The sequence below is a fragment of the Culex quinquefasciatus genome, chromosome 1 (assembly GCF_015732765.1).
Source record: "Culex quinquefasciatus strain JHB chromosome 1, VPISU_Cqui_1.0_pri_paternal, whole genome shotgun sequence".
Classification (NCBI taxonomy): Eukaryota; Metazoa; Arthropoda; class Insecta; order Diptera; family Culicidae; genus Culex; species Culex quinquefasciatus.
In genome coordinates, this window is record NC_051861.1 from 92,713,023 (window position 1) to 92,740,125 (window position 27,103).

A 27,103-nucleotide genomic window follows, 5' to 3' on the forward strand; every position below is an offset into this window, starting at 1 on the left:
TTTACCTTTTTTAGGGGTTTTTCCCTCTCACAGTGAACTAGTCCTCAAGCTGTAAATCAAGAACCACATTACCGACATGGATGAAAATTTGGAAGAATGTAGGGCTCGAAAAATGCAATTTTTTGGATAAATAAACGATTTCAATACTTCAATTTTCGACCGAAATTTCATTTGAAAACCGCCGGATCAGGTGAAAACACACTCCGAGTCCCCTTAAAAAATGGATAAATTCAAATTTGGTATGGAACTGGTTCAGGTTCAGCACATCCCCTTTCAAATGCGCCCAAGAGAGCTTAAATCCATAATGTGGGCTCTGAGAAACTCTCTACCACAAAATTGAGCACTTTTTTACCACACACGGACGTCACGCGTGCTCTACAGTAAATTAAGCGCCAAAATTCGTATATTGGAGATAGACCAATTCTGTCATTGTCAATCGATCGGGCGTCGAAAATCGATCGTCCATGATTTTTTGCAGATTTTTCGAATGAATATTTCTCGAGAAATGATTTGGGAACGAAGCTGGATTTGGCGTCGGAGCCAAAAGCAAACGCTATACCTTTCTTTAGTAAGAAAGGCAAAATATGTGTTTAATTAATAATTCAATTTTTGTTATAAGAATAATCGTAGTAAAAGTAAAATTACACAGTAGTTAAGGTAAACGTTTCATGTGATATAAGTACAACTTTAAATGGGGTCATTTGCCCGATGTGTGCTTAATAATCCCAACTTTAGTAGTTTATTTTGCAAATAAATTGATAAAAATCATCTCAAAAACATACGCTAACTTTTAAACGTACATTGCGGTAAAATTTTACATGAAAACAATAATTACTCTATATACATTTTATGCCTGCAGTTTTTGTACTTTTTTTTTAAAGTGCGCAGTTGCTTTGTTTTGGTTCCGTAACAAACAGCTGTTCTTTTGTGCTGGCGCCGTAATTGACAGCTCTCATTTGTTCTGGTGCCGAAGTTGACAGCTTGTGTTGGCTATGGGCGAGCTACCTGTAGTGAGATATAGATGTCGCCCCCCTGCTTCAAAGTGTGTCCTAATATTTCGCAATTTTTTCCAGATATTTAATGAGAATTCCCTGTGACAACACATTTTTTCTGATGATTAGCTTTTTTCTATACAAGTCATACAAAATGGGCAACAATTTTATTTTTCACTTTTTGTTATTAAAATGGTTAGATGTAAAATAAAATTTTAAAAATGTTATATTGTTTTAAAATATCTAAATTTTGAAAAAAAATCTATACAGATAACTGGTTGTTAAGGCAAATGTTCTTTTTTCGTTTTTTATTAATGTTTGTATAAGTTTTAGTGGTTAAATTTAAATAATGTTAAGCAAGAGAATAGCCACTAGTAAATTATATAAACGCTAAGATATTTTGAAATATATGACATGATTTAATTTAACACAAAAATCTGAATCTTCTATTTAAGATTGTATTTGCAATATAAAAAATAATGAAAACTCTCGATCTAAATCAATTTTAAAAAAAATAAGCCTTTGCAATTCAATCAACGGAGCATTATTTTTGATTTTTTTAAACTGCGACTCACATTTAAAAAGGGACACATTTTACGATTCAGACCGTATTTGAATGTTATCCTGCAAACAAATTGTTTGGATTGCATTTTTTTCAAACTCAAATTTCAAGACTTATGAAAAAAATAAGCTAAGTCTGTCAAAAAATGCTTAACAAATAGTTACAAATATTAATGAACTTATAGAATTTATATGTTCCTTCAAAGTTAAATTTTAATATATTTTTTAAACTTGGTTCCGGAATTCCAAATTTGTGAAAAGGCTACAAAGTTGATAAAAAAAAACAAAAATAAACGTTATGCAATATATATCCTAGAAATTTGAAAATCAATTGTACACGTTATTTCAGTAAAACTTAAAATTTTGAACAATATTTTAAACTTTTATAATCTGAATGAATTGTAAAATATTACAAAACTAATCGTTCACATAATCATAAACAATTCTAATGTCAGATTTCCCCGCAAACGCCCCTGAAAAACCCCTGCCATTTCACTATGGGGTTTCAGGCGGCCATAAATCGAAAAACCGACATACTCTAATTATTTTTTTGGTATTTTTTTTCGAAAATAAACATTCTAACTAAGAAAAATCCGGAGTTTGAAAGTTGTAGGTTCAAAATTCACTGAATTGCAGACCTTCAAAGGCGAAAATGGTAAGAAAAACATGTTTTTTGACAAAAAAATGATTATTTTTCATAGTTGTACTGTGTAGCTGTTTATGTATTTTTTCCTGCATCATTATATATATTCAGAAAGGTAATTGATTCAACTTTTCAATAATATTTTACAAAACACACTTTTACAGGCAAAATAATAAAAATAAAAAAGATGGATTTTTTCAAAATTTAGTTTTTTTCAACTTTGTTAATGGAGTACTTTTTTTGTGTGCATTTGTGCGATCTGAAAATTTTGCAGCTTAAAATTTGAACCATGTCCTAACTTGTCTCCAAATTTCAAAGTGCACTTATGTGCACTTTTTGAGTTATGCCATTTTGAACATTTTGATTCATGCAAGGAAATTAATGATTTCGCGTATACGCTTGGTTAAAATCACATTATTTACCTGCGGAGGCAGAAATGACGTACCTGCTATGTATGTTTTGAAATTGATTTGATATTCATGACTTTGTTGGTACTTAGGTACGTTTAATAAAATTAGAAATTCCTATTCTAAGTATTTTACAGAAACGATTCGTCGAATATTCGTATCAGTTCGTTGTTGTGTTCTTTTGAAAGTATGGATAATAATACCGTAGTGTCCCTGTACGATATAACGAAGCACTATTCTGAAAACGTGAGAACTGCTTTCGAGTATATTTGTAAGAATTACAACATTGCAGAACCATCACATGATCAACTCGGGGAAAAACCACAGAGAAAAAACTACGCACGTTGTTCTGTAGCTTCAAAACTAGGTATACAAAAGCCCATAGAAGAAGTTCATATTTTAAGTAATCTAACGACAATCGGTTACATAGTGATTTTGATTTAGAAGAATTTATCGTGGAAAACGTAAATTTTGCAAGTGGATCAACAAAAAACGTGGACGAGAATCCATACAATGTTCCATAAAATAAACCGTCTAAAATTCTAAAACACCGCAAAAATCAAATTTTAATTGGAGGGGGAGGGGGGGGGTTTCTTCAAAGAGAGGTGGATTTTAACTCAAGAAAAATGGGAGGGAGATTGAACGTAAATCAGAAACTTTAACATAGCATAAACCGCCATTCCGTGCATCAAATAGACAGAGCACGAATATTAAAATTCACCACTTTAATGCATGTGGCCTCAAATATATGAAAAAATCGAAAATTAAACTTTTTTTTTGAAAAATATCAAAATTCATTTGTTTTCATTATACTAAGTACAAACAACACAAAAAAGTCCTAAAAAAGCAAAAAAATATTTTTGGCCGCTCGCTTATATGGAAATACCCCATAGTGCATTTGGGGTTCCATGCAGGGTTTTTTTTCGGGGGTGGGCGAACCCACGTTTGTAAAAGCTCCGACTGCGATGCTGGTTCCTTGTGAATTTCGTGCAAAATAAACCTACCTCTCTCGCTTCTAGTTCAACAGGATAATCTGGAAAGCAGATAAAAAGACACGAAAAGCTCTGTTAGAAACGGGGTTTTCATTGAAAATGGATTTCCGACAAAGGGCGACGGAAACGGACCTTGAAGTGGGTTGGGGGTTGTACGTGTAGACAAAGTGGATCATAAATATTCAGCACACTTTTGGCAGCAATAATCGGGGATACAAAACATTTTCTCTTTAGCGATTCCAGCCGTGTTCCCAGCGTAATTTATGACAAAATTTGCGCTATTATTCGAAGAAAACAGCTTGTAAAACTGGATTTTTTTTTTCTACGCTTCTTCCCACATTTAGCCGGCTACCTCGGGAGCTTCCTGTCGAACAGCCTCAAGACCAACCAGCTGGAGGTCAACACCGACTCGAAGACGCTCCGCCCGATCGCTCGCCTCAAGGAGCCGCGGGAACTTTTCGCACTGCCGAAGGAACGGGACTATGACTGCCCCCAGCAGGCCCCCAGATGGCCGATCGAGTGCCAGGTGAGTTTGTGCTGCACGTCAAATGTGAAATTTGCCAAAAAATTTGACAATCCCAACCCAATTATACTTTTTCATAATTTCGCTGCCGGTCATTGGGAATGATGGCAGAGGCTCCGTTTCATGCTCCCAATTTTCTTTTCTTGTAAATAATTTATGGAGACGCCCGGTCAACCGTAACGATAACCACCCACCACGCGTCTCCACCAAAATCGCTTGCAAACTTATAATTAGCTCGGAAAACCTGCCGTCCCCTGCGGGAAGCCCGCCCCTCATAACAGTCATAACCAGAGCAATTTCGCTACCAGAATTAAGCACATTTAACGCCCCATCGGTTGATGTTTATGACGCTTCCCTCTGCCAGACGCGCGGCTTACGAAGATGATGTACCTTGTGGCAAAGGCAACGGATGCCGTTCACGCGTGGCCAGACTTCTCTAGACACACAGTGATCTTTGGCGATTTGTTTTGAGCTGGTCTCGCGGCACGTCGACTGGCCGCAGCTTATTTTGCTGGATGCCGAAATCCGGTCCCGTGTGCACTTTCATAGATGATGAACAGTGCGAGACACGGAAAGATTTCGATTGACGGAAAAATCTGAATTATTTTTTAACCAAAAAAAAATTACGGCAAGCAAAGAAAATTGGTCAAACTTCTAAATGTTGATGTGTGTTGTGCAGTGTTGCAAATGAGTTGTAGAAAAGCTGTCAATTGATTATCTCTGCACCAAAAACATCCGAGAGTATAGTGGCCGTCACTGTAGCTTGTGAGATCTCTTCTTGTGTCACGTGATTCCCAGCGATGTCATTCTCCCTCTATCACTCCTTCCTAGAGAACCTGAGAGAGAAGCGTCGTCACTCAGTGCAGCGCTTGAATTACTTGTCAAAATTGAGTTCCTTCGTTCAGATGGACATGAGCGGGAAAGAGACGGGAGAGTTATTTTTGTTGTGTTTGAGTGCCATGACATTTCTCTGTGAAGGTTCTCTACTCCTTCCCTTTTCCTCGACTATGCGCTCTCACCGCTGAGTATCTCAATTTCTCCGAAAACTGCAATGAAGGCACGCGGGACGGCGGTTAGGAGCCGACCCCGCATGACGTCCCGTTAAACTGCGTCTGCGAAATTGGTTTTGTGGCGGCTTTTGTGGTTAAACGCTGTTGCAGTAGGATGGTCGTGAAATCGAGAATGAGAGAGAAAAGGAAAATGTCAATCGCGAGTGTGTAAACACGAAAACGTGTTCGACTATGTTCGGCACTGAGAGTTTCAATAAGGAGAGAAGAGCCGTTGTATTTGAGGCATGAATAATCAGGCGGGATAATTGTAGTTGCTGAGAGCTGATATTTTGATATTTTAACAACCCTGGTATTGAGTTAAGCTGAGAGGTGTAATGTAATATTACCTCAATTTTGAATGAAAAAGTTACATTTTACCAAAAAAGCGGTAAATTTACACGTTTCTACTAGTAAAATTACCCATTTTTTGTTACATTAAAGATTATTTTTGGGTGTAGTTTTTGCAACGGGCAGATTTTTCAAAATGTTAATTCAAAAATATCGTTGATTTGACTGTGTGACGTAAGCGCCATCATTTAAAAATTTACGACTATCTGGTTCAATATTATTAGAAACCATTAAAGTGGGACACCTAGCTGTGATCAAATAAAGCGTCCATCCCGGGATTTCACGGGACATAATTCCCAGGAATTTTCCAAAACCAGGAATTCCCGAATCCCAGATTTTTTTCATATTTTGTTTCGGTTTTTCCCGAACTTAAAAATAATAATACTTGAGTGTGGAAATTCTGATTTGGTAGTGAAAATCAAGGAACAGTTGGCTACTTAGTAAACGATAGCATTATAAAACTTATTGAACATTTATTAGCATAAATTTGGCAAATTGATTTTGTAAATATCCGCAACATGCCTAGCTCTTTCAATATGATCTATGTATTTTTTATATTTTTCAAATGATTGGTTTTCATATTTAATTATATGAAGGTTTTTTATTCGAAATGAATGATCAAATTTAATAAATTTTCCTGAATCTTGGGCGGATCAGGACAAATGTAATGAATTTGAACAGCTGTTTATGCCAAACTTATTTCAAAATTTTTGAAAAAAAGAATGCGTGAAATCTCCCCTTTCGTTTGGTGGGTACCACTTTTACGTGTGTTGAACAGGAGCTGAGATATTAATGTTACAAATCTTGCAGTCGCGTTTAATTTTTCGTTACATTTTTGGATTGCTACCCTGTATAGAGCCCTAAGACGAAGTTCTTCGTCAAAAAACTACGTGTAAAATCTACGGTCCCTATTCAGACTATAGTTCCGATTTGCCTTAGTTGGCGAGATTATTCAAAAATATTTGTCATACATAACACCAAATTCTTAACTTCTATAAAAATTTACATTGAGTAGATGCAATTTTCTTTAATTACTGACAATGAAAATGGTTGCCTCTCACCCAGTCGGCTTGGGTTCGATCCCAGACGGTCCCGGTGGCATTTTTCGAGACGAGATTTGTCTGACCACGCTTTCCTTCGGATGAGGAAGTAAATGTTGGCCCCGGTCTAACCTAAAGGGTGAGGTCGTTAGCTCAGTTCAGGTGCAGGAGTCGTCTCCCTGGGTCCTGCCACGGTGGAGTCACTGGTAGGCAGTTGGACTCACAATCCAAAGGTCGTCAGTTCGAATCCCGGGGTAAATGGAAGCTATGGTGTAAAAAAAGGTTTGCAATTGCCTCAACAATCAAGCCATTGGACTCTTAGTTTCGAGTACACCCAGAACTGGACATCGGCATACGAGAGGATAAAGAGCACGATTCGGTAGTAAAATGGTACTGTGTGCGGACTGAGAGGATAAATCCCGAAACTACCGAGAGTACTTTACTCATGGGTTCATCTTCAAAAAAAGTTCATCTAGCAAAAAAAAAAGTACCGGTACCGAGACTCGAACCCAAGACCTTCGGCATATTGAACCGTGCCTTTGTCGTATGGGCCACCATGGTTCGTCGACTAAGTGGCGGTCATTTGTCCAAATAATCCACTCAATAGGATGAACTGTTCGAATGAACGAATGAACACGCGAGAGGACTACTCTCGCAAAATAGCACTTTACTCACGTTTCTTTTCGTGAGGACTATCTCCTCGTTCTTTAACTTTGGGTGTAGGAATCTCGCAGAGCGAATAATTTGATTTGATTTTTTGATTTGAAATTAGTTTTTTAAGCTTTCTTTTTCACATAAAAAATAAATTAACAAAATAAATTATATTTAAAAAATCACACTAGATAAAGAGTTGTGAATGATTCAAAAACCAAAGCACAAAAAAGAACAATAAAAGTTTCCGTCAATCTAAAACTGCGATCCCTGTTTAGATTGTAGTCTTGATTGTCACCAGTGAATGGTAATTAGTAATCAACTAATTCTATGATTTCAAGTTTTACAAACTGAAATGGCTTTTTCAAAAATTCTCCAAAATTCCGGGAATTCCCGGAATTTAAGAGCGAGTCCACGAACAGGGCATACCCCTTTGTATGGGACGTCGTTTGGACCTCACCAATCTGCCTGAAATTTTCAGGGGTTGTTTGTACATATAAAACTAGCATCTGGCCAAAATATGAGCACTTTAGGTCAACGGGAAGTGGGGCAAATCGGGACACAAAGTTTAAAGGTTCAAAAACGTCAAAAATCTTAAAAAGGCTATAACTTTGGCAAAATTCAATTTATTTTCAATGTTCAAAATACATCTGAAAGGGCTTAAAAAATGCAACAAAATGCAGGATAGAGCATCCCAATTGGTTAAACCTAAAGGGAGTTATTGACATTTTAGTGAAAAAAAGCATAATTTTCAAACTCAAATAAAAAAGTGTTCCATCCAGATATCAACTCGGTTCGACCTGCAGCTTGTAGGGGACATCTGGGACTACCATCTGAAACTGAGAACGCTTTGGGTAAGGCAGTTTAACATATTAAATAGACACTTTTACTTTTAGTGATTTTTTTGACCGTAAATTTTTGCTCGGGGGACCCCTTAGATCCCATTTTCTTGTGATAATTTTATCATATTCGTGTTCCTGAGACAATTTATGCGACCGCGTGGTCCCGTTTGGTTGGTTGCACACACACACACATTCGTGTTCCTGAGACAATTTCACAATAGAAACATGCATAAAAATGTTAATTTTGATCCATTTTAACCCTTTAAAAAATAAAAGTTAAAAAAAAATTAAAAAGCTTCTTTTTTCTGGTGTCATCTAGAATCCTTGGAAACGAGCTTGATTTTCAATAAATGTGAATGGAGGTTTTTTTTTAACTTTTATTTTTTAAAGGGTTAAAATGGATCAAAATAAACATTTTTATGCATGTTTCTATTGTGAAATTGTCTCAGGAACACGAATATGATAAAAATATCACCAGAAAATGGGATCTAAGGGGTCCCCCGAGCAAAAATTTACGACCAAAAAAATCACTAAAAGTAAAAGTGTCTATTTAATATGTTAAACTGCCTTACCCAAAGCGTTCTCAGTTTCAGATGGTAGTCCCAGATGTCCCCTACAAGCTGCAGGTCGAACCGAGTTGATATCTGGATGGAACACTTTATTATTTGAGTTTGAAAATTATGCTTTTTTTTGACAAAGAACTTTGTCCTAAGGTTTCTATACGTGGTGTCAATCCAAAATTTTCGCGAAGCAAAAACGTTACGTGACGAATTCCTCTCTCGGCAAATTTCCCCTCTTTTTGGTGCACGCTGGTTGGATGAACGAACGATTCCCAATCAGTCAATCGAGAGACGTGAGATTGATGTATCTAAAATCACCCCCACTCCACCTCATAATTTTCGGATCGTCGACGAGCCAACAAAACTCGGCTCGGTCGGTCCCGAAAATTCATTCTATTGCTGGACATCGACGAGAACACATCAGAAGCAGATGGCCTGGTGGCCCGGTAGCAGACGACCTGGAGGTCTGGGAGCAGATGGCTTGGAGGCAAGGACCAGCTAAGACATACAAGTCGCGGGAGTCGATCATTGGAACTGGCCACCACCTGGACTGGAGTGGCCGGAGGCCCCAGGGATGTTCCGATGGGGGGACATTTTCCGGACCGTAAGAGTTGGGGCAATATGGGTATCAAACTTTATGGTTTTTGATACCGCACATGAAATTTGACATTTCGGCAGTAGTGGCCACAATCCGGAGTGGCCGGAGGCCCCGCGGATGTTCCGATGGGGGGACATTTGCCGGACCATAAGAGTTGGGGCAATATGGGTATCAAACTTTATGGTTTTTGATACTGGACATGAAATTTTACATTTCGGCAGTAGTGGCCACAATCTGGAGTGGCCGGAGGCCCCGCGGATGTTCCGATGGGGGGACATTTGCCGAACCGTAAGAGTTGGGGCAATATGGGTATCCAACTTTATGGTTTTTGATTCTACATCTTGGTAACTTTCGAGTGGTGAAGGAAAGTCAATTGATTTCACTTCGATTTCTATTTCAGCTCCACTTGCAAGTCCCCCTAGTTCGATGGGACGGTAATTATAAGGGGGAAATTTGGACCGGACATTCTAATCGAAAATTTCAACAATCATCTTGCAAAGTTCTTTGTCATACTGGTCATGTGTAACATAACCACCTGCACCTTTTTCACTAAAATGCCAATAACTCCCTTTAGGTTTAACCAATTGGGATGCTCTATCCTGCATTTTTTTGCATTTTTTAAGCCCTTTCAGATGCATTTTGAACATTGAAAATAAATTGAATTTTGCCAAAGTTATAGCCTTTTTAAGATTTTTGACGTTTTTGAACCTTTAAACTTTGTGTCCCGATTTGCCCCACTTCCCGTTGACCTAGAGTGCTCATATTTTGGCCAGATGCTAGTTTTATATGTACAAACAACCCTTGAAAATTTCAGGCAGATTGGTGAGGTCGATGCGAGATGGGTATGCTTTGCTCGTGGACTCGCTCTTAAAAAAAAAATCGGGATCCCGGGAAACTCAAAAAATGAACGCTCTAGAACAAAATATATTTTCAATAAAAACTAGAAAGTTTGCAGTAAATTGCCAATCGCAAGTTCTGAACGATTTTAGGGAATTTTTTGCCTCATTTCTGAAAAAAAAGTAATAGGTTGAGTCGTGTGGTATTTGTGGGGAAGTTCGCTGGGCGAATCGACGCGCGACATTCCGCGAGAAAGTAGTGGAAGTTTCTTGTATTTATTGATAGAAGGATTCGCGTCTTCGTTTATATGTTGAATTTCTGTAATTAAGCCGGTTGTTTGCGGTCCGGACTGGGCAAATTCGTGGTTAAGTTTGTTGCAAAGAAGTCGTGCCCGATGAACTTCATGAAATCGATTGAAACGGTTCGTTTTTAACCCAACGAATAATACGTTACTAAACATTCCCTTTCGTTTTGAAAGCCCTTACCATAGCATCGTTGCTCGGATGGCACACCAACGGTAAGAAGTAAAAAAAATACAGGATTGAGTATGTGATAAAGTCCCTCTCAAAGCGTCGAAGCTCGGAAGGCAACGATTATGTTTCACTTTCTGGTCATATCATTTACACCCAAAGTTAAAGAACGAGGGGATAGTCCTCACGAAAAGAAACGTGAGAAAAATGCTATTTTGCGAGAGTATAATCCTCTCGCGTGGTCATTCGTTCATTGGAACAGTTCATCCTATTGAGTGGCTTATATGGCACTTAGTCACCGATCCATGGTGGCCCATACGGCAAAGGCACGGTTCAATATGCCGAAGGTCTTAGGTTCGAGTCTCGGTACCGGTACTTTTTTCTTGATAGATGAACTTTTTTTTAAGATGAACCCATGAGTAAAGTACTCTCGGTAGTTTCGGGATTTATCCTCTCAGTTCGCACACATTACCATTTTACTACCGAATCGTGCTCCTTATCCTTTCGTACCAATATGAATCGTGACCTTCCCTTTCCTTCCCCTACTAACACAATTCCCCCACTTCCCGTGATGCTTGAAGGAGATGCTGTGGATTCAACGGTCTCAAGCGGTATCAACAGGTATAGAGCGACAAACTCTGTTTCTGATGAGTCTACTATTTCAACTATCGGACTGACACACCTTTGTTTAACTGCATCTCCTTAGGGGGGCGCCGATATTGACTTGCTCATTTCTGGACAAAAACTATGTAATAGGTAGCATAAATTTTTAGAATAAATGCTATGGAATCATTCTAGGAAACCGAGAACTGCAATATATCTTAAATAAGAAAGGGAGATTAAATTTAAATTTTTAAAATTTGTTCTAATCAATAAGCTAAAGCCAAATTCATTAACAGTCAAGACCCGAAGAAAAAAATTTCCCTGTACAACCCGAAGCCTGCAAAATGCGTTACAGTAAATTTTTGCAGGCTTGGGAAATATGCAAAATAGCACCAAACTTCAATGTTTTATAGTGTTTTGGAATCGTCAGAATGTGTACTTTAAGGAAAAAATATGCAAATTAGTGGATTTTTGGGCGGGGCTCGGGGAGGGTGAACGAAAAAATATCCGAGCAAAATGCGTTACAGTAAATTTGTGAAATTTATATCTTATGCAAAACATGACCAAAACTCAATGTTTTATAGTGCTTTGGAAAGGTCTTCACATGAACTTTATGTTAAAAATATAAAAAGACTACGTTTTCCATAAAGTTTTACTAAAAAAGTTAAGTAAACATTTATTGTTCTATATACTAATACCAGTAATAGAATAAAAACATGACTTTTCATTAGAAACATAATCATGCGACATATCTAACTTCTCCAAATTTCATGAATAGTCATTCTGCAACAAAACTGAACCGATTCAGCTGAACCGGTTCACCCAACCGGTTCAATAGTTGTACCGGTTGAACATTTCTGGCACAAAGTGTAGCATGCGACATGTCTAACTCTTTCAAATTGCCTGAAAAGTCATTCTGTAGCAAAATTGAACCGATTCAGCTGAACCGGTTCATCCAACCGGTTCGATAGTTGTACCGGTTAAACATTTCTGGCACAAAATGTAGCATGCGACATATCTAACTCTTTCAAATTGCCTGAAAAGTCATTATGTAGCAACATTGAACCGATTCAGCTGAACCGGTTCACCCAACCGGTTCGATACTTGTACCGGTTGAACATTTCTGGCACAAAATGTAGCATGCGACATATCTAACTCTTTCAAATTGCCTGAAAAGTCATTCTGTGACAAAATTGAACCGATTCGGCTGAACCGGTTCATCTTACCGGTTGAAAAGTTATGCTTCCTTAAATTCTTTAATTTTTTAAAATTCTTTATATTCTCTAAATTCTTAAAATTCTTAAAATTCTTTAAATTCTTAAAATTCTTAAAATTCTTAAAATTCTTAAAATTCTTAAAATACTTAAAATTCTTAAAATTCTTAAAATTCTTAAAATTCTTAAAATTCTTAAAATTCTTAAAATTCTTAAAATTCTTAAAATTCTTAAAATTCTTAAAATTCTTAACATTCTTAAAATTCTTAAAATTCTTAAAATTCTTAAAATTCTTAAAATTCTTAAAATTCTTAAAATTCTTAAAATTCTTAAAATTCTTAAAATTCTTAAAATTCTTAAAATTCTTAAGATTAGTGCGCTGACCACGGGGACGCGCTGTCTTGTTTTTGCATGCTCATTTTCATTTCTTTTGTGTCGCTGTTTGTGTGCTTGGGTGCGTGGTTATAATAATTAAATAATGGCATCATTAGTGCGCTGACCACGGGGACGCGTTGTCTTGTTTTTGCATGCTCATTTTCATTTCTTTTGTGTCGCTGTTTGTGTGCTTGGGTGCGTGGTTATAATAATTAAATAATGGCATCATTAGTGCGCTGACGACGGGGACGCGTTGTCTTGTTTTTGCATGCTCATTTTCATTTCTTTTGTATCGCTGTTTGTGTGCTTGGGTGCGTGGTTATAATAATTAAATAATGGCATCATAAGTGCTCTGACCACGGGGACGCGTTGTCTTGTTTTTGCATGCCCATTTTCATTTCTTTTGTGTCGCTTTTTGTGTGCTTGGGTTTATGTTATTATATATAGGTGATGGGATTTTATTAAATGATCATTATATTGCATTATTATATTTAATCAATTATATAACCACACTATATTTTACACTTAACACATTATACAAAACACATATGAAACTGTAAACAGGAGCGTTTGGTACGGTATGTCCACGCATCCTTCCTCCCCTGTAGATTCTGTGAAATGTGATCCGTTCTCAGAATCCTCTCTGCAGTAAACACAACGTAGTAGGGCTGGCCGCTTTAATTTTTGCAATGCATTTTCGGGTGTTCTCGGATGTACTGCAATTATTAATAATGACAAGAAAAGTGCTTGGGGCGTAATCTAATCACAAGACTTTCCAGCATGCTTTCATCGGACTGGCTGCGTTTGTGTTAGATTAGATTAGATTAGATTAGATTAAAATTCTTAAAATTCTTAAAATTCTTAAAATTCTTTAAATTCTTTAAATTCTTTAAATTCTTTAAATTCTTTAAATTCTTTAAATTCTTTAAATTCTTTAAATTCTTTAAATTCTTTAAATTCTTTAAATTCTTTAAATTCTTTAAATTCTTTAAATTCTTTAAATTCTTTAAATTCTTTAAATTCTTTAAATTCTTTAAATTCTTTAAATTCTTTAAATTCTTTAAATTCTTTAAATTCTTTAAATTCTTTAAATTCTTTAAATTCTTTAAATTCTTTAAATTCTTTAAATTCTTTAAATTCTTTAAATTCTTTAAATTCTTTAAATTCTTTAAATTCTTTAAATTCTTTAAATTCTTTAAATTCTTTAAATTCTTTATTCAATTCAATTCAATTTTGTTTTATTAGTGGTACTTATCGGTGTACAATTTGTGGTATTTAAAATACAATAAATAGAGATATGGGGTTCCTTTCAACTATTACTAAGTACACAATAATCTTTCGATGTTTTGAACTTTGAAAAGGGGGTGACAGGAGCAGGAAAAAACTATCAAAAAACCTACAAAAAATTACTTAAGGAAGGGGACAGGGAAAGGAAAACTTAATTCTAAAATGCAAAGCAAGCCAGGGCACTTCCGGCGTCGTAGATCTTCAGCACGCGCAGCAGTCTACCCTGCTCCCACGTACTTTATCATCAGCTCGCCGAGGGCCATGAATTGCTGTTCCTTATTCTGGCAAGCACGGAAACGGGTAAACATTTCCCGAGCCAGAGAAAGGAACTCAGTTAGGGTGAATAGATCAGCCCCTCCAGCAGCAGAATTTAAATTCTTTAAATTCTTTAAATTCTTTAAATTCTTTAAATTCTTTAAATTCTTTAAATTCTTTAAATTCTTTAAATTCTTTAAATTCTTTAAATTCTTTAAATTCTTTAAATTCTTTAAATTCTTTAAATTCTTTAAATTCTTTAAATTCTTTAAATTCTTTAAATTCTTTAAATTCTTTAAATTCTTTAAATTCTTTAAATGCTTTAAATTCTTTAAATTCTTTAAATTCTTTAAATTCTTTAAATTCTTTAAATTCTTTAAATTCTTTAAATTTTTTAAATTCTTTAAATTCTTTAAATTCTTTAAATTCTTTAAATTCTTTAAATTCTTTAAATTATTTAAATTCTTTAAATTCTTTAAATTCTTTAAATTCTTTAAATTCTTTAAATTCTTTAAATTCTTTAAATTCTTTAAATTCTTTAAATTCTTGAATTTTTTTAAATTCTTTAAATTCTTTAAATTTTTTAAATTCTTTAAGAATTTAGAGAATATAAAGAATTTGAAAAAATAAAGAATTTAAGGAAGCATAACTTTTCAACCGGTTAGATGAACCGGTTCAGCTGAATCGGTTCAATTTTGTTACAGAATGACTTTTCAGGCAATTTGAAAGAGTTAGATATGTCGCATGCTACATTTTGTGCCAGAAATGTTCAACCGGTACAACTATCGAACCGGTTGGATGAACCGGTTCAGCTGAATCGGTTCAATTTTGTTACAGAATGACTTTTCAGGCAATTTGAAAGAGTTAAACATGTCACATAATACATTTTGTGCCAGAAATGTTCAACCGGTACAACTATTGAACCGGTTGGGTGAACCGGTTCAGTTGAATCGGTTCAATTTTGTTACATAATGACTTTTCAGGTAATTTGAAAGAGTTAGACATGTCGCATGCTACATTTTGTGCCAGAAATGTTCAACCGGTACAACTATTGAACCGGTTGGGTGAACCGGTTCAGTTGAATCGGTTCAATTTTGCTACATAATGACTATTCAGGCAATTTGAAAGAGTTAGATATGTCGCATGCTACATTTTGTGCCAGAAATGTTCAACCGGTACAACTATTGAACCGGTTGGATGAACCGGTTCAGCTGAATCGGTTCAATTTTGTTACAAAATGACTTTTCAGGCAATTTGAAAGAGTTAGATATGTCGCATGCTACATTTTGTGCCAGAAATGTTCAACCGGTACAACTATCGAACCGGTTGGATGAACCGGTTCAGCTGAATCGGTTCAATTTTGTTGCAGAATGACTATTCATGAAATTTGGAGAAGTTAGATATGTCGCATGATTATGTTTCTAATGAAAAGTCATGTTTTTATTCTCTTACTGATATTAGTATATAGAACAATAAATGTTTACTTAACTTTTTTAGTAAAACTTTATGGAAAACGTAGTCTTTTTATATTTTTAACATAAAGTTCATGTGAAGACCTTTCCAAAGCACTATAAAACTTTGAGTTTTGGTCATGTTTTGCATAAGATATAAATTTTACAAATTTACTGTAACGCATTTTGCTCGGATATTTTTTCGTTCACCCCCTCCCCCCCCGAGCCCCGCCCAAAAATCCACTAATTTGCATATTTTTTCCTTAAAGTACACATTCTGACGATTCCAAAACACTATAAAACATTGAAGTTTGGTGCTATTTTGCATATTTCCCAAGCCTGCGAAAATTTACTGTAACGCATTTTGCAGGCTTCGGGTTTTGACTGTTAAACGAGTTGCAAACAGAAATTTGTTCAGCACGAGTCGTTCTTTAGTCCAACGAACATTAACAAGTTAAATAAATACGACGAGTGCTGATAAAATCAAGTTTGCAGCGAGTTGAAACTTTTTTTTTCTATTCGGAAAACACCCTTTGAATTTGATGTGCTTAATTGTATACACCTTATTTTGTAAACTTCAAATATCAGATCAAAATGTAAAAAAAAAAGTCAAAGTAGTTATGTCACAGACATAACCGGAATGGCGTAGACTACGTAAAGTTTTGATATGTGAACCATTTCTTAATTTTGATGAATTAGCTAGACACTTGAAATACATTAACGGAATAAGATCGTGAATGCGATCGGTAAATTCAGTCGGACCATGTACGTACCGGTTGTTGAAACAGAATTTATATACGATTCGAATTGACTTTTACTAGAAAGAGATGGCAAATCTAATGCGAACAAAACCGCAGCTACCATGTAAACATACTTTGAATGTGTTGATAAATCTTTGACTAGACAACATCGAATGGAGGAAGGAAAGAGAAGAACGAAAAACGATTTTTTCGCGAACCGAGTAAATGTTTGGTAGCAGAATGAGGGGGAGGGCAGCCTCAGAAAGCTGTGCAATCCGTCACCCCAGAAGTAAATCGTGTCAATTCAATTAGAGGGAAAGAAGATATAAGCGTTTGACGGATGACGCAGTATTCCAGGGCCTTCGGCCCGGGTTTTTAGGAGTTGGGGGCGAGAGCAGCCTCAGAAAGCTGTGCAGACCGTCGCCCCCGAAAACCAAAATTTGTTCCTGAAATTTAAACTGTAATTATTCATTGCGCTGCCTCGCCCCGGTTGGGACGAGGGATGGGAAGTGAGGGAACTCCGAAGAGTTGGAAAGTTTAACAACTAGAATATGGAAGTTTCACAACCACGGCTTGACCCACGAGAGGCAACTTTTCGGCGAGAAGGAGCAAGCGCGCGCCCCATCTTGTTGCTGCCTCGTCCCGGGTGGGACGATCCAAACGGTCCGGCCATCGAGAGGCAACTGGCTGACGGTGACGACGAGAAGGCGATGCGCACTTCTTTTGCAGTTCTGGTCCCTCTCTCTCCTGCTGCTGCTGCTCTGGTCTCTCTCCTGCTGCTGCTGCTCTGGGCTGAGCTTTCCTGCTGCTGCTGCCGGTCCGACGTCTGAGACGTGAATGATAGAATGGGCTGAGCGCGCGTTCTTATATATGATTCCGGTCTGCTACTTTCCTCCTTTTCGCGACCGACACTCGGTCGCGTTGCTCAGATGATTTTCCCCTCAAAATAGGTACTTGACATTCCCGTCCGTGAGTGGGAAGCGCTCATTTTGCTTGCAAAATCCCTGCTTTTGAAAACATTTTAAAACATTCAATTGTTTCAATAGTAAAACTATTTTGCCAACAATGAAAGTTTTATAGCAAATTGCTGAATAATTTTCGAATCGAATGGAACCAAAATCGTGCCGATTCGATTTGAGGGAAGGAAGATATAAGCGATTGACGGATGACGCAATATTCCAGGGCCTTCGGCCCGGGTTTTTTGGAATGACACCCCAGTACCTTCGACAAAGACGTAAGTCTACGTCAATACGAGTGCTAACATTCCCGTCCCATCCCCGCGAGATCTACAAACTGACATGGCGGGCGCCGTTGGTGGCCAACGACTGTTTCCTATTCGCACACCGGCTCTGGTTTTGATGATCGTGATGTTTTATCTTTTCAGCGCATTCATGCATGCTGCTGTTGATAAGGAGAAGCGTATGACCGGTTGTGCGGAGAAGGACAACCATGGGTGGTCTCTCATGCTCAATAAGAGTGCTGAAAAGTTGAACTTTTCAGAAAAAAACAATGAAAGAAAAGTATGTTTTTCTAAAAACGGCATTCAAAAAAAATCAGAATAGTTTACTATCAATCAGTTATGTTATTTGTAATAAAAACAAATGTTTTTTTTATTTTTTGAAACAAATTCTGCCTTTTGTTTTTTAGAAAAAAAATAAGGCAAATTTATTTAATATGAATTATATTGGTAGGTATTAATTAAATTCTCCGTGCACCCGAGTGCAATCACCGGACTCAGACAAATTACTTTTCTGGGTGGGAAAAGCCAACACAACCTTTTTGACATCATCATTATCATCAGTAATGCCGAATTGAATGGTAGTTGTTGCTTTTTTGGTCCAAGATTCTCGCCCCTTTTTTTCTTATTTTTGTTAACTTTTGAATGCAAGCGAAAAAAAAAATGAGGTCAAATTTTGCAAAGTTGCCCTGTTTACTGCAACCTGTTGGTAAGCAATCTTTTTTCTCAACTTTATTTCCCTCAGCTTGTAATCTTCGCAAACCCGTTCGTTCGCATTTCGCGTTGTTTTCGTCGCGACTTTGGTCGTTTCCACCGGTGTGTGGGGCGCAAAATTGAATGTCATAAAAGTTGGCGTACCAAATTTTAAACCCCGGCTCGTGCCGGAAAGGCATAAGGAGGGGAAGGTTTGACGTTCCGTTTAATATTTCTTGACGGGAGGACGCCAAACCAACTGACCGGATGGTATTAATACTATAAACTGACCGGGGTTTCTGCGCGAGAAAAAGGACACAACAGCTGGTCATTAAATAACTTTGTCACCAACCTCCCAGAGTGTTGATTTTTTTCCGACTTGGGGTGGGGGGTGGGGGAGGTGGGACATCATATTGATTGAGAGCTGAAAATTATGATGACATTTGCCTACCGCAACGGGGCTGTCAGTTTGGGGGAAAGTGGTTGGACAAATTGGAGCGAGTTCTCTGGAAAATTAGGATTTTTTCTTAAGGGTAGCTAAAAGCCAACAATCAAATATGAAGAAAATCTAATTGTATGCATACCAGCACTTTGACGTAAAAACTTATAAAAAGAATTTTGCACTTCAATTGTATTAAATATGCCAGTAGAAAGTGAGCATGTAACTTCCTTACAATGTTTTGCAAAACAAGATGTTTTAATAGAATTTGATTGAATTGGATGGAAATAGAACAGTATCCTTAACCTGCCAAATATACGAGGATTCCCCCATTTTAAATATTTCAAATAATTTTTATCGATTACAAGCAAGCCTCAAACTTACCATCGCAGAGCAGCTGGAACTCTCGTTTTAATTTAGTTCAAAAATATCGTTAGTGGAGTTTCAATTCCAATATAAAAAAAAAATTCGTGTTAAAATGAATCGTCTTTATAACATTTTAAAATGCTGTTATTGTTATTATTATTTTCTAGAATTATCATTTCAAAAAGTTACAAAAAGGTGCCTAATATACAACTTTGCCTAAACTTCTCTAAACATTCAAATTTCGATTCAATTTCAAAATTGCCAAATCATGGTATAAAAAAGCATTGTTGACTAGACTTTTTTGTTAAAAATCAAAAAGTATCTTATAGTGATTTTCTATATTTTTTCTTAAAGTTCAGAATATTGTTCATGTTCCTTTTGTGTTAAAAAAAACATAATTACCTTAGGAATGTTTTTATTTTTGATTTTCTAGAATTATCAATTCAAAAAGTTATAAAAAAAATTATCTGAACATAGGACGTTTTTGGTTGACAATCAGAAAACCTTTTTTTTTGGTTTGTTTTACTATCTCAGCAACCATTGGTCTAATTTTCAATGATTTTTGGAAAATTTACATGATTTTTTTCTACTTTTTTGAATATGATATGTTCAAAGATGGTAAAACTTGATCATGACTTTTACTGGTAAAAAAGTTTTTTTTTTCCTTGTAAGGCTTAAAACCACTCGAAAAATGAACTTCGCACTTGCCTGTGTGTGTTTTGAACTGTTGATCAAAAATTGCACTCGACTCTCTCAGACCTGCAGTACGTAAAATTGTACTGTAACTCCATTATTTTTGTTAAAATATTTCCTGTCATTACAATTTGGGCTGTCAGGTTTGTTTGCAAATCTGCATCAGGGTCTGCTACCAACAAGTTAGTAGATCTACCTGAAATTTTAGCTAACTCAACTAAAAAAATTGCTGTTTCACAAATTTGAAGCCAGCGAATTTAGATTGCAAAACTTTGGATGGAACTCTTTTCCGTATTGCTGAATCGATTTTGACTCATTCGGTTTGCGTTTGGGACCCCATAAGTCACTTACTAAAAATGTGATGATTAGTTGAGTACACAGCTAAAAAAGTAGTAATCCAGTTGCGTGTAAAAGGCCTGGATGTAAAATAAATATTGCATTATTTTATGCAATTTTATGTGATTTTACACCCTGAAATATGTAGCCCAACAGTACGGGAAACCTACTTGACCGAAATGTCAAGCTGATAAATGTGTTTATCCTTCCTACTTTTCATCGGTCTGATGGCCGAGTGGGCTAAGGCGCCAGTCCTCACTATTGGTGTTGGGTTTGAATCCCGTCGGTTGCTTTTTTTGTGTTTGCAAAATTTGTACATGCAGTGTGTAATATTAAGTGTTTATTTTGACGAAGGTGATGTGCATGCTTTTGCATGCGATTTTACCATCGATTTTTTTGCTGTGTAGGTTTAAAGTCATGCTAAAAAAAATTTGACTAAAGTCCGGAACATTTTAAAAGGTTATTTTTTGCAAGAAACTTCGTGATATGAGCAATTCTCTACCAAAACCGGAAATGGATTTTATTTGTATTTTTTGATTTGGCTCAAACTTTGTGGGGGCCTTCCCTATGACCAAATATGCTATTTTGTGTCATTGGTTCACCCATACAAGTCTCCATACAATTTTGGCAGCTGTCCATACAACAATGGTATGTAAATATTCAAACAGCTGTAACTTTTGAGTGAATTTTCTGATCAATTTGGTATCTTCGGCAAAGTTGTAGGTATTCTTGAGGACTTTTGAGAAAAAAATAGGTACACGGAAAAAAATTGCAGATTTTTTAATCAACTTTTTTTTACTAAAACTCAATTTCCCGAAATACGTATTTTTTTATTTTCGAGGTTTTTTTATATGTTTTAGGGGACAAAAATCCGCCACTTTTGAGCCATAGAGAAACACGGTCAAAAAATCTGCCGCCGAGTTATGAATTTTTGAAAAAATAGTGATTTTTGGAAAAAATCGAAGTTTCATGCAAAAACAAGTTTGACATTATTTTTTCATGCAAAATTAAATTTGCAATTGAAAAAAACTATAAAGATTTTTTTATAAAGGGCTCCGTTTTCAAGATATAGCCACCGAAAGTTTGATTTTAGCGAAATATTTGCAGTTTTTCAATTTTCAAAAATAGTGACCATGAGTTTTGACCAGTCCATTCAAATTTTCAAATTTCAAATTTGACTAAAATGGGGTCACACAACTCGAATTTGATGTTAAAAATAAGAAAATAAAAAAACAACAATTTCTTTGGTCATGATTCGATGATACGAAGTCCCATAAAAACCTTCGAATAATCGAACTTCGGATAATCGAGACATCGGATAATCGAGGCTTCGGATAATCGAGTCTAGACTATACCATTTTTTAAGTAAGAAAGGCGAAATATTTGTTCTAAGCCGTGATTTAGATTTTTAACAAAGACTTGAGTAAATTTTGCCAAATTAAAATAAAATAAAATACAAAATCAAATATCTCGACAAAAAATTCAAACTTCTAAGGAATTTCTTTTGACAGTTTATTATTTGATATCAGTTTTAAAAAGACTTTCAAAAGCTTTAATCGAACTTGTAAATTCTGATTTCGTTGAAGTGAAGTAATTTTTAATACTTGTTTCGGACTTATGATTTGTCATAGAAATGTTCATTCGAATAAATTAAATTTAAATAAACCTCCATTTGCTCTATTTCCGGTACACTGCTTGCCACAACAAACATCTAATTTTCGTATGTCACGAAAATCTAAAAAATCGGACGTCACCGGCTGCTGGTCAGCCATCACATCCAAAAAAACAGTTAAACATCGTCAAAACGCCCCAAAAGGTGACGGACCAACTGGCCATAAAAATCAACATTAAGCCAATTTAATTTTATTCAAATCGCCCTTCATCAACGATTTTTCCAGCTGATAAATTTTTCCCACCCCTTTTTCTTGCCAACGTCGAAAATCAAAACAAATATAGCGCCGCGCTCCCTCAGGCACATCACTTGGGGGAGCGAGGAAGGCGGTGTTGATGGAAAATGGTCGGAAAATTCTGTATTTGCATGAAGCATAAGTTCGATCAACTTTCACCGGTCGACCGACGACGACGATGAAATGTTGGGGGTTTATTTTTAACCGCGCCGCACACTTTCTGGATTTGTGGAACTTTGGCGTTGACAAGACGGCCGTGTTGATTGTCGAACATTTCATCGGGCAGACACGGAAAGAACATAACATTTTTTTAAATAATTTTTTGGGCTTTTGACTGAATTTTCAAAAGATTTATTCGAAAAATTAAAAAAAATCTTCTTTCACTACATCATTTGGAAAAAAAAAAACTAAAACTTCTTTGGATTATTTTCCGTGCCTCACAGTCAGTGCCTGCTGATCGAGACATAAACGTCAAAAGTCGGGGGAAAGAAATGTTCATTTTACGTCACTTCTGCTCCGATGGAGACGATATCGAGCCCGCCGAACAGTGACGTCATAGCCACTTTCCTACTTTATGACCACCTAATTTTACCTCGTATAACCCTTTGAGGTTAGAATTGGTTAAGGTGAAGGCAGACTTCAACCGTTGTTGCGTTACGAGTTATTTTTACGAGCATTTCGATATTAATTTATCGTACTGCTTGGAGGGGGGTTCGCAGAAAAGAGTTTTGATGTTGATAAAAATTTAAGGATCGATTGATGGTGGACCCCTCGACGAGGAGTAATGGGTTCCGTTGAGTGCACCCCGAAAGTCTCATAACGGCTCTGGGTGTGCGTGCGTGCGTATCAGCGGAAATTGACTTTATTCGTGGTTTTTCCGTGTAGAATGCTATAAGGATGATCGTAAAATCGGGTGAGATTATCGCTTTTGGCTTGGGAGTTATACTTTGAATGAGTTCTAAATTGCTGGAAAGTGATTAAATATAAATGATGATAGTACAAGTACTCCTTTAATGGGCCTAGTATCCATATTCGACTCAACCTATCGCGACCTAAGTAAAATAAATTACAAATTTTAGCTTATATTTTCCATATTGGCCACATTGTTTACCCAAAAACTGATCTTTGTCATACTGGTCATGTCTGTAACATAACCACATGGAAACTGACTTCGACTTTTTTGTTTTTGTTTTTTTGCGGCTGTCCATTAGGGTGGTTAGAAAAATTGATAATTTCGAAATATCTTAGGTGACCAAGGTTGTTAACGATAAAATTATCGAGGCTCGATAACGATAACGATAGTTTTAATATTTTTTGAAATCTGGTATGTTTTAAAGTAAAATATGTACTCAAAATTGTTTACAAAATATCATAATATTTCGAAAATACTATTTTTTTTATTTTTTTTGCAATATTGATACCGAACGTCGCAAAATCTTGTTTGCTTTTTCACATTAAAAGAGTTTTTTTTTTTTTTTTGAAGGATACGAAAATTTTCACAAAATACCGTATTTTTTCGAAAATACTCACGTTTTCAAAATTTGCAATATGGGTATCAAACAAAGCGAAATTTTGTATGCTTTTTTCACTTTATCAAATTATTTTTGCAAAACATAAAAAAATTCACAAAATATCGTTTATTTCAACCATATCATGTTGGATTTGCAATGCTAAGAATATATTTTTTGAAATCTGGTAAGTTTTAAAGTAATATATGTACTCAAAATTGTTTACAAAATACCATAATATTTCGAAAATACTATTTTTTTTATTTTTTTGCAATATTGATACCGAACTTTGCAAAATCTTGTTTGCTTTTTCACATTAAAAGAGTTTTATTATTTTTTTTTTTTTTTTTGGGGATACGAAAATTTTTACAAAATACCGTATTTTTTCGAAAATACTCACGTTTTCAAAATTTGCAATATGGGTATCAAACAAAGCGAAATTTTGTATGCTTTTTTCACTTTATCAAATTATTTTTGTAAAACATAAAAAAAAATCACAAAATATCGTTTATTTCTACCATATCATGTTGGATTTGCAATGCTAAGAATATATTTTTCGAAATCTATTAAGCTTTAGAGTAAAATATGTACTCAAATTTGTTTACAAAATACCATAATTTTTCGAAAGCACTAAATTTTCATTATTTGCAATATTGGTACCGAACGACACCAAAATTTTGTTTGCTATTTCATATTAAAAGATTTTTTTTTAAATACGAAAATTTTCACAAAATACCGTAATTTTTCGAAAATACTCACGTTTTCATAATTTGCAATGTGAGTATCAAACAAAGCGAAATTTGGTATGTTTTTTCACTTAATCAAATTATTATTGTAAAATATAAAAAAATTCACAAAATACCGTATATTTATACGTGTATTGCAAATTATGAAAATTTGAGTAGGTATTTTCGAAAAAAACGGTATTTTGTGATTTTTTTTGTATTTTACCAAAATACTTTAACAAAGTGAAAATAACATACAAAATGTCGCTTCATTTGATACCCATATTGCAAATTATGGAAATTTGGGTATTTTCGGAAAAATACGGTATTTGGTGAAAATTTAGTATTTTACAACAATACTTTAACAAAGTGAAAATAACATACAAAATAACGCTTCGTTTGATACCCATATCGCAAATCATATTTTTTTTGTATCTTCGAAAAATACGGTGTTTTGTGAACGATTTTGGAAACTTACTACATTTTCAAAAAATAAAGTCTTAGTGGAAGCATTGAAAATTTGATTCATTTGAAATTTCAATGATTTGTTGAATTATTCGATTTCAGAAAGATTTTAAAAATGAGTTATCGTCCATTATCGGCGATAAGATTATCGCCGATAGAATTATCGAAATAACGTTACCGTCCCGACGATAACGATAACCATTATCGATTAACAACCTTGTAGGTGACACCCCCTGGCTCGATTCCTTGGCCAAAATTAAGCATCTGAGCCAATTTTGAGCCAAATCGATTAAGGTTAAGAGGTCGCTGTTGAAATATGAAGTTTATGAAGGAATTTTTGAAAAAAAAATTATGGAAAAAGGCAAATTGTATGTTTTTTTCCGGATGGTGGTAATAATTGTGTAGAAATTTTGTCAAGAGTGAGATTCCAATGTGAAATTAAATGCTCTACAATTTTATTGAAGAATGCAAAGCGATCCGAGTTGACCCCGAAAAGTTACTTAAAAAAAGACGTTATGAAAAGTCGGGACTTCTTTTTTGAAGATAATTTAATTTTAAAAAATCTGACAACACTGGCATGGAATAGTAATTAATTGCTGTGTTTTTTTTTTTTCGAATCATCTCAAATTATCTCAAAAGATTTGAGCTCAAAACAATACAAGTTTAACTTCTAACCCAATTTTGACATCCATCACTCTTTGTTTCCTCCCCAGGTCCAGGAGGAACGCATCTACCACATCAACTACGCCCCGGACACACCGGAACCGTACTACCAACCGACGGGGAAGGAGCTGCAGCCCCGCCCGGTCGGCGAGGAAAATGGCGTAATTCTGTTCAACTACAATCCTACCAGCGCGGTTCATTACGTAAGTTGACAGAGCCTTGAGTGGCTCTCTCCGAGATTTGGTCCGTTTTGCTGTTGTTGTTATTGTTGGCTGTTGCTGGCTGTGCTCGTTGTTATTGTTGTTCTTGAAGTGGCTGTTCAACCTAACCTCAACCTCTCTCGAGAAAGCTTGCTCTTCATAGCTTCGCTGCTAACAACTACTACTTCATGGCCCTCCTGAAGCAAGAGAGGGTACTTGTGCCGGTTGCGTTACTATCTCTAAAACGGTTCTTTCTTTTGCTGGACACGTAACTCTGTAACTCTTTAATACGCAACACTACCAACACACGCGCACAGAACACTACCCCGGGCTGTACAGATCTTGGGCCGAGCTCTGCCACTAACGATGATGCCTTGCCCAATGCGACCAGAACTGCCGACTCGGACAATGAATCCGATTCGAGTAATCTCTCCTTTCCGTGCGAGCAGGATCGCCGATACTGCAACGGCCGGTCGTACGACAGTCCGGACCTGGACGTGGACGATGACTCGCGGTGGCACTACTACGGGTACACCGATGACGAGGAAGAGGAGGACTGCTGTGGCGGCAGCAGTTCTTCCTCTGACGAAGAAGATGCCGCCAACAACGTTCTACGCTACGAACCTAGCGAGTTTGGTACGGAGTTGTCGTACAACCAGATCAACGACGAATCGGAGATCTTCACCCGGGAACAGCTGGCACGAATGGCCCTCGAGTCGCAATCTGAGCCTACAGTCGTCAAAGACGACGAGGAGGACGATGCGGACGAAGAAGACAGTGCAAAACGTCCAAGAACGCGTCCAAGGCCGGTCAAGCCCCAGTCCACGTCGGACAACTTTTACGCCAGCGGTCCCGAAACGGACTCGGAGGGTGAACAGAGCAAGCACGAGATCGAGTCGAGTCCACCACGACGGCGACGACGATCACCACTACACAACAACACAACAACCTCAGCAACAACAATAACACCTCCAACAACAACAGCCAAAACATCACCAAACTGTTGCGAACCCGAAGATGACCCCGTTGTTCCCGTTCCCGTTCCGCAGTTTAGCCGGTCGACGGTCGGTGGATCGAAGGCGCAGCCGACGGCCCACCCGAACGCGTTCGAGCCGGACGATCTGATCTTCGAGTCGCGCTTCGAGAGCGGGAACCTGGGCCGGGCGATCAAGATTACGCCGACGTACTACGAGCTGTACCTGCGGCCGGACATGTACACGAACCGGCACACGCAGTGGTTCTACTTTCGCGTGAAGAACACGAAGGCGAAGACGGTGTACAGGTGAGTTGGAAAAGCAACGTTTTGCTCATATTTGTTTAGGAACTTCTCAAAACTGAAAATTATCAAAAGTGCATAAAAATAGAACAATTATCTGGCAACCCTGTCGAACAATGAGAGCAACCGAGTAAAATTGGTAGAAGGGTAATTCTCT

General features: G+C 36.6%; 2 protein-coding genes across 4 annotated transcripts in view; one reads left to right on the forward strand and one right to left on the reverse strand.

Moving 5' to 3' along the window:
* The window catches only part of LOC6052563 (glutamine-dependent NAD(+) synthetase), a 228,601-nt gene that overhangs the window by 127,045 nt on the left and 74,453 nt on the right, over window positions 1-27,103 (reverse strand). For 2 of the 3 annotated variants that reach the window (XM_038260722.1, XM_038260717.1), the window contains exon 2: window positions 3,608-3,636. The exons of the other annotated variant lie outside the window; for it this stretch is intronic. The gene's annotated coding sequence lies outside the window, so the exon portion shown is untranslated. The remainder of the gene's footprint in view (window positions 1-3,607; window positions 3,637-27,103) is intronic. 3 annotated transcript variants of the gene reach the window in all.
* The window catches only part of LOC6053207 (cytosolic carboxypeptidase Nna1), a 119,073-nt gene that overhangs the window by 71,288 nt on the left and 20,682 nt on the right, over window positions 1-27,103 (forward strand). Inside the window, 3 exon segments of the mRNA XM_038260712.1 lie at window positions 3,940-4,121; window positions 25,521-25,673; window positions 26,120-26,952. Coding sequence (XP_038116640.1) covers window positions 3,940-4,121; window positions 25,521-25,673; window positions 26,120-26,952 — 1,168 coding nt within the window.